Source organism: Sabethes cyaneus, chromosome 2 (genome assembly GCF_943734655.1).
Source record: "Sabethes cyaneus chromosome 2, idSabCyanKW18_F2, whole genome shotgun sequence".
In the NCBI taxonomy this organism is placed as follows: Eukaryota; Metazoa; Arthropoda; class Insecta; order Diptera; family Culicidae; genus Sabethes; species Sabethes cyaneus.
This window is the reverse complement of record NC_071354.1, coordinates 144,588,903-144,596,146: the sequence shown is the minus strand read 5'-3', so window position 1 is coordinate 144,596,146 and position 7,244 is coordinate 144,588,903. Positions and strand designations below refer to the sequence as shown.

Sequence of the window (7,244 nt, the reverse complement as noted above, 5' to 3'; positions counted from 1 at the left end):
GCTCAAAATCCCAAAAAAAACTTCGACTGGGCGACACTGAGGCAGATTTGTCGGGTTGTGGTTTTCAGGAACGATTGTGTTTTTTGGAGATTTTTGCGATGAAGCTTTATCCTGCCAAAACACGTATTGTCCATCTGCATGATGTTTTCGTAGAAAAGGGATCTAAATTTTCTTCAAACAATTCTGGTACACATCTTGATTGATAGCCAAACCAGAGGACCTAAACCATGGCTAAGAAATACCTCTCTCGGAAACGGCAATGTATAGTATCACTTTGCACTTTCTATTCAAACTTATGTTTAAACTTGTATTTTATGCTCGGAGATGCAGTAGAACTATGTATGGAATATTATCGATCATTTCCGGGAATGTGCGTCTTCGAAACAGAGAAGTAACTTTCGTCGTCCAAAACAAAGCGTTTTCCGGAATAGTTTGTTATCAACCAGCCGCATTGGGACTTTAACGTCGAAATCTGTTCCTGTGTGTACTCCGGGACTCTTATCTTATTTCGGCACTTTATTCCGACTCTTTCAATGTTTTGCAGATGTACTGGTGGGAACAGTTGAACTTTTTTGCGGTATACGGTTTGCTCACGGAATCCTTGTTATTGAAGACACTTGAAAGAGAACGGAATCTGTCTGCTATCTGAATTACCTTGTTTGTGAGTCGTTGTTGGGGATCTTTAGATATGGTAAACAGTCGAAGCCACAAGGTTTTCGCTTTTAAAATGTTGTACCGTATAATTTTTGCCGAAATCTTTGTGCAATTCGTAAAAGTGTACAACGCTCTCGCGAAATGCTTCTGACACATTCCGCGGGCCGGTATACCAATCAGACATTTTATAAAAGTTGCTTTTAGCATAGTTGAATATTTTTCCATGATTGGGCAATGTTTGAACCTTTAAAAACTGCCATAATTGATATTCTAGCATTTTTGGAAGTTATATAAAACGTACATCGAAAATAAATGAAATTTACAAGAAATAAATGACTTTTCGTGATATTTTTAAAAATGTTGCTACAGTGCGCTAAAACATTTAATAATATCACTTGTTTTCGACCAACTTACAGAGGAATATATGCTGAATCCATTCCAAAAATAGTTTGGATGTAATTTTGCAGTTATTTTGTATTTCAAGTGGATTAAATAGGGTCATTTTTTTGCGTTGTAACGTCACGAAAAAGGTGTACTTTTTCGCTTTCGCAGAAAAGTACAAATTCGAACAATCTAATAATCCGTATTCTCTTTGTACTCAAAAATACCTTTAAAACGGTGCCTAAAGAATGAAGATAAGTTAAGTAGAACCTAAGTTACAACTGATTGAAGCTCGCGTTGTAACGTCACGGCGGTCAGCCGAACGGATTCAAAACAAGTGCGACATAAGTAATAGCATCAAAACCTATGTCTTAAGGTAATAGTTGCTTAATAGTTGCTTCAGGAAAGTTTCTTCATTTAAAAAGCACTTTCTAGTGATGAAAAAACATTTGGACATTAGGGTGTCCCTAAGCAGATACAAAAATTATTTTCTCTTTTTCAAGTCAGAAATGATTGCTGTCTACAGAAAATTTGTAGAAAAACTAATTTCAAGAAATTTCGTTGATTGCTGAAGGTTTCTATTTCTTACATGAAAGAAGTTATAGAGCCAAACTCTTAGGGACACCCTTAAAAATAGTTTTTTTTTCGATCTATCTCTTTAATAACACTTCGTACGCCTTTTAGATGTTCTAAGAAATTGGTAATCGAATTAAATTACACATTTTCGTCGAAAACAGTAAAGATCTATCTTTTTTCCTTTAGGAGCTATCCCTTGTTTCTTTTATTTCTACATGTTCACCTACGGTTGCCTTCATAATAACTTTTTTTAGATTTTCCACAGTGTTCTACCCTAAGTTGTACATGGTGGAATACAGCATAAATTGACTCACAAAAAACAAGTGAGTTTAGCTGCTCATAGCTGCTCTCCCCCGAGATACACCCCCTTGAAGAGTACATGTAAAAATAAAAAAAAAACAGTGATAAAGGGAAAAAGATAGAGCTCTACTATTTCCGACAAAAATGGGCAATTTAATTAGATCACCAATTTCTTAGAACATTTGCAAGGCATACGAAGCGTTATTAAAGCGCTAGACAAAAAAAAACTATTTTTAAGGGTGTCCCTAAGAGTTTTTCTCTATAACTTTTTTTATGTAAGAAATAGAAATCTTCAGTATTCAACAAAGTTTCTTAAAATTAGTTTTGCTACAATTTTTTTGTTGATAGCAATCATTTCTGACTTAAAATAAAGAAAATATTATTTGTATCTGCTTGAGGACACCCTAATGTCCGAATATTTATTCACCACTGGAAAGTGCATTTTAAATGAAGAAACTTTCTAGAAGCAACTATTATGCTATGTCTTAAGGTTTCGATGATATTACTTATGTCTCACTTTCTTAGAATTACTCCCACTGCGCGACGTAATTTGTGAACAACCCCAAAATTACGTAGTCAAAATGGTGAAAGACATACTAACAACACGTCTTTGGATTATCCCTTATGTACAGAAGGCAGCAACAGCGATAATTGACGAATATTACCTGAACAGATTTTTCGTGACGTTACAACGGAGCTACGACCCTCTCTGTGTAGAGCAGAGCGTTGTAACGTCACGAAAAGTAAAATCTGTTTAAAAATTAACTTCACTAATTATCGGAATTCTGAACATAGCAAATTGTTCAGAATTCATCTTTTATCAAATCATAGAAGAAAGTTTTTAGATAAAATTTGAAAGAGAGCAGAATTTTCATGTTTTTGAACAGAAGAACCAACAGACGAATTTCTGGCGCTTTGTAACGTCACGTTACATATTTGCTTTCCAAAACAATCTAGGTAAAGCAAATGCTATTAATTTGTACACTTTTAATAGGAAATTGTATGCTCTTTCCAAATATATAATAATATTTGGGGGTTTCTCAACGATTTTCCCAGCTGAAGCACAAATACTGTGCAAAGAAGAGTCAAAACGTTGTAACGTCACGGCGGAATGTGTCTTCTTGTTTTAACGTCATTTTGAGCAAAACTTGTCAAGCATAAACAAATAAAAAAAATACTGGCAGAAAGAGGAGAGAGAGAGAGCTAACACATACACACTCTCATTGCTCTCTGAGCTCGTTGTAGTTGTAAAGAGAGGCCTCGAAAAAATTCCATAAGTTTAGTTGCCACCCGTTTACATACCTTGCGCTACCCGCTCCGGATCAGACGCTGTCATGAGTCACTCCTAACCTAAGTACAACCGCACATTTGATTGAGGAGTCGGTTAGACACCAAGAATCGCCCCTGATATGAAAACAAACACTCAAGACTTCGTCGTTGCTACACTCTGTGAACGCATGAGTGCCTCCTTCCCTGTCAGTATACGACCTTAGTACCATGTAGTTGGTAGTTGGTACCATGAGATGGTAGGGGTAGGAGTTGCTTGATAAGAGGTTAAGGACCAGCATGGGCTCCATGTTACGCATTAACCAACCGCTCACCAAACGTAATATAATCATGGTGTCTCCGTACCAAGTGGATCATGAACGTTCCCAGTGAAAATAACAAAATATCCGCTCATGAGTTGGCTGAAGATTAGATTTACATAGATTTATCCCAGAGAATATGATGTGATGTCTTGAAAAAGCTTGGAAAACATTTGACCATCGACAGTAAACCCAGAATTAACAGGAAAACAAAGTCAGCTGATTCTTAAACTCATTCGGAGTTGTTGAATTTTTTCAAATGGAATTTCTCAGTCAGTTGTCAATTGTCAAATGGAAGGCGGCAGTTTTGCAATTCTTTGTCCGGAAATCAATAGAGAATGATGATTTGAGAAGTTCCAAGGCACAAGTTGTAACTGCCCGTAAGGCGAGGCAAGATCTGGAAAAAATGACCATGGAAACTCTATGAGAATTTTCTGGCGAAATACGATTGCGCCGTTATGGATAACGAAACGTTAACGTTAACGATAACGTTACTGCAAGGTCGCTTTGAGACAAATTTCTGGACAAGAATTTTGTGCTTCGTTCGATCGGCACAGTGCTTCGAAAGAGTGTAACACAAAAAGGACGACCTATTTCTCAAGAAAGATTTTTGTTTTCAAAGCAATCTTCAGTTACAGACAGGAAAGTAACGTTTTTCCGTTTTTAGTCTTTTAATATTTTGCATACAGTTAATTACTAACCTATTCAAATTTATATAACTTGTGCTAACGTTATTTAGTTTTGACACATTGTTACATGAATTACAGTAATTGTAGCATTAATAAATTAATAAAAAGTTTTACCGAATAAATTACGAAGTTGTTTTGATTTTTCTGCCAAAACCAAAATAGTACGTGTTAATATTGTTTAATAATTCAATACTCATGCCCTGAAGCGGAACACCATTTTGTTTTATTTTGGCATCTTTTCGATAGCATTATTTCGTTTTCTTTTTTGTCGTGGAGTCATGTCATACTGGAGTATGTCATAATAAAAGTATGAGTCGAATAGGAGTTAATAAATTAAATAATATCAACCGTTCATAAAAGGCGTTGAAGGTATCAACCAAAGCTTGAGCACTTCAACTTTCTACAGATAAATACATGAATTTCAATATCAACAACATAATTCACTGAGTACTGCTGCGATCAAGCATGTCCTTTATGTTTACCTTATTAATTAATAACATGTCAAAATGATAAATGACAACACTAATTATGACAGTCGCCGTGCTAGTGTAAAGGAATTAGGTTACTCCGAGTATTTTGATTTATGTTTGTTACTAGCCATTGCTGCCAGTTCGCTGCCAATCACTGATCAGAATTAGGATGGAAATAGCGCAATTATTTGTAATATTATTCCAATAATATAATTTGTGTAATTTACTAAGCCATCACACATGGTCATGATAATAAGTAATAGAAAAATCGATGGTTGCATGATTTTCAGATCAGAAATTCGAAGAATTTGAACGATTCTATTAACATAAATTGACTGATTTTAAAAATATCTTGTTTTATAAGCTATTGTTTTACAAGTTTGAAATGTTAATATCTCAGCTCTGAGCAGTGGAAATATTAAAAAATGGCTAAGCAGTCGCTGAATTATTAGCGTCGTATATCTTTTCGTGACGCGCGCATTTTTAGAATTTTTGGCATAACACCTTCCCTTTCTATAAGGCATAGTCCTACGAAAAAATATTCGATACTTTTCGTTTCGCATACAGAAGAATTTGTTTTTGTACAGATTCAAGGTGAGGTTCTTGGGAAAAGTTTATATATGGTTAACAATGTCTATTGCAATAAAATTGTACTTTTAGTTGTGCATGCCTTTTCTTTTTTCTTTTACAATTAATAGTTCTTACGGTAGTTGTGCCAGTAGTTTAATAATTTCAACAACCTAATAGGAAAAGGTAATTTATCATGCACATTCAACAGAATTGATCCGCCCTTCACAAATCAATTTATAACGAGTTTAGATACTCACCATCCAAAAGTTGCAAAAATATACTTTTAATGGTTCTAATTTAATGGTCACCCAGAGTGCATGCGATCGTTGTCTCGAAATGACTGTAAAATATTAGATTTGTCAATGTCTACAGCGAATACGGTCTACTATTTGCAATATCTCATGAAAGCTTCTAATGGTCTTCTATTTAAAACATCTGATGGAAGCTTGTATCTTAAGTCAAATTAACTGACTTTTTGACCAGTCTAAACACTGACGAATGAAAAAATGACATTCCGTTGCAAAATGTACGCCAACGGTTAGTTAGTCATCCATCAACAGGGGTCATAATGAGTTCACCTGCAACTTAAGATACCAAGATACCAATTCGCAATTAGAAAAATAAAACAAATCGATAAAGTACCTATCAGAGGAATTGCAAATGTAAAGTCATTGATTATAATTGGATGGATAAGAGCTGTGACCCTTTGGGTTGACTTATAAAAACCAGTGCATTCGAATGAATTTATGCCAGTTAAAATTTTATTTTAGTGCTGTCAACAGTAACGACAAGTGGTAATAGAACTACAAAATGATACAGGTAAAACAGCTGGGCTACTTCTATGACCTAATAATACTGATAAGAGATTATCAACAGGCTCTATTTCTGGTATCCTGCCTGGTGGCTTTCGGCATAGCTAGCTATGACCATGCAGATGATTGGCATTCGGTTGGCAAGTATAAGTTCGAATATGCTGTGAAGGATCCGCGCACTGGAGATCATAAGAGCCAGTGGGAAATCAGTAACGGCGATGGACTGAAGGGCGGCTATACTGTGGACGAACCGGACGGCACCAAACGACTGGTTCAGTACAAAGCTGACAAATGGCATGGCTTTCAGGCAATTGTGAAACGGATCGGCCAGGCCGTTCACCCACAGAACTACGGTTCACCGTTCGTGGTGCGCCACCAGGACCAGCATCAGCCGCAGGAGGAGTATAAAATTCGAAACACTGGCCATTCGCCTGTTGTGGGCAATAATTTCTGGAAGCAATCTAACCAGTACCAGCTTCAGCAGTTGCCGCAGAACGGTTGGGTTGATCAACAGGCCGCCTACAGCGGCAATGGATGGAAAACTGGGGGTGGGTTGCCTGCCACCAGCTATGCGAATCAAAATATCTACCACTACCATTGAGTGCCAGACCAGATGCAATGCGATATTGGCCTACCTCTTAGCGAAAGAATCGAATCTTAACCGATCTGAATTCGACGGACAAACGGGATCGAATGCAATCTGAAAAATTACTGTTATTTTGTGTTAATCGCTTAGTTCGTTGCTTAGTTTATATAATCAGAAATGATTTAGTATGTTTTTCTTTGCAAATAAACGACAAACTGGTTCAAGCGTTTGACCAGTTAGAAATGAAATCTGCGGGGTGTAAATTATCTTGTAAACGTGCCTAATCGCGTGGTCTCGAAAGATTATTTTAAAGCGTTTACTTTTTCTTACCGAAACAAACCAGGAGCATAGAGGAAGTATGTGGTTTGATGTGAGTTTTGCTGTATGTTCAATTAACGTTGTTTAGGTAGTTACAAAGTTTTTATTGCTTTATAAGAATTCAACTTCATCTGCAGGATATTGAACGGTAGCATTGTTGCACCGATATGTTCGATTGCGGTGTATATTGAAGATAAGCATTAACTCATTGGTGCAAAAGGCCATCATTTGTTGAACTATCTAACACTCCTTTTTAATTATTTTTCGCTAAAACAATATTAGAAAATAATTACGTCCTCTAT

General features: G+C 36.3%; 1 protein-coding gene across 1 annotated transcript; it reads left to right on the top strand.

Annotated features, from left to right (window-relative positions):
• The first annotated feature begins 6,036 nt into the window (after positions 1–6,036).
• On the top strand, positions 6,037–6,639 carry LOC128736134 (uncharacterized). The gene has a single exon (XM_053830614.1). It carries the CDS (start codon positions 6,037–6,039, stop codon positions 6,637–6,639), a length of 603 nt encoding a protein of 200 aa, XP_053686589.1.
• The last annotated feature ends 605 nt before the right edge of the window (positions 6,640–7,244 follow it).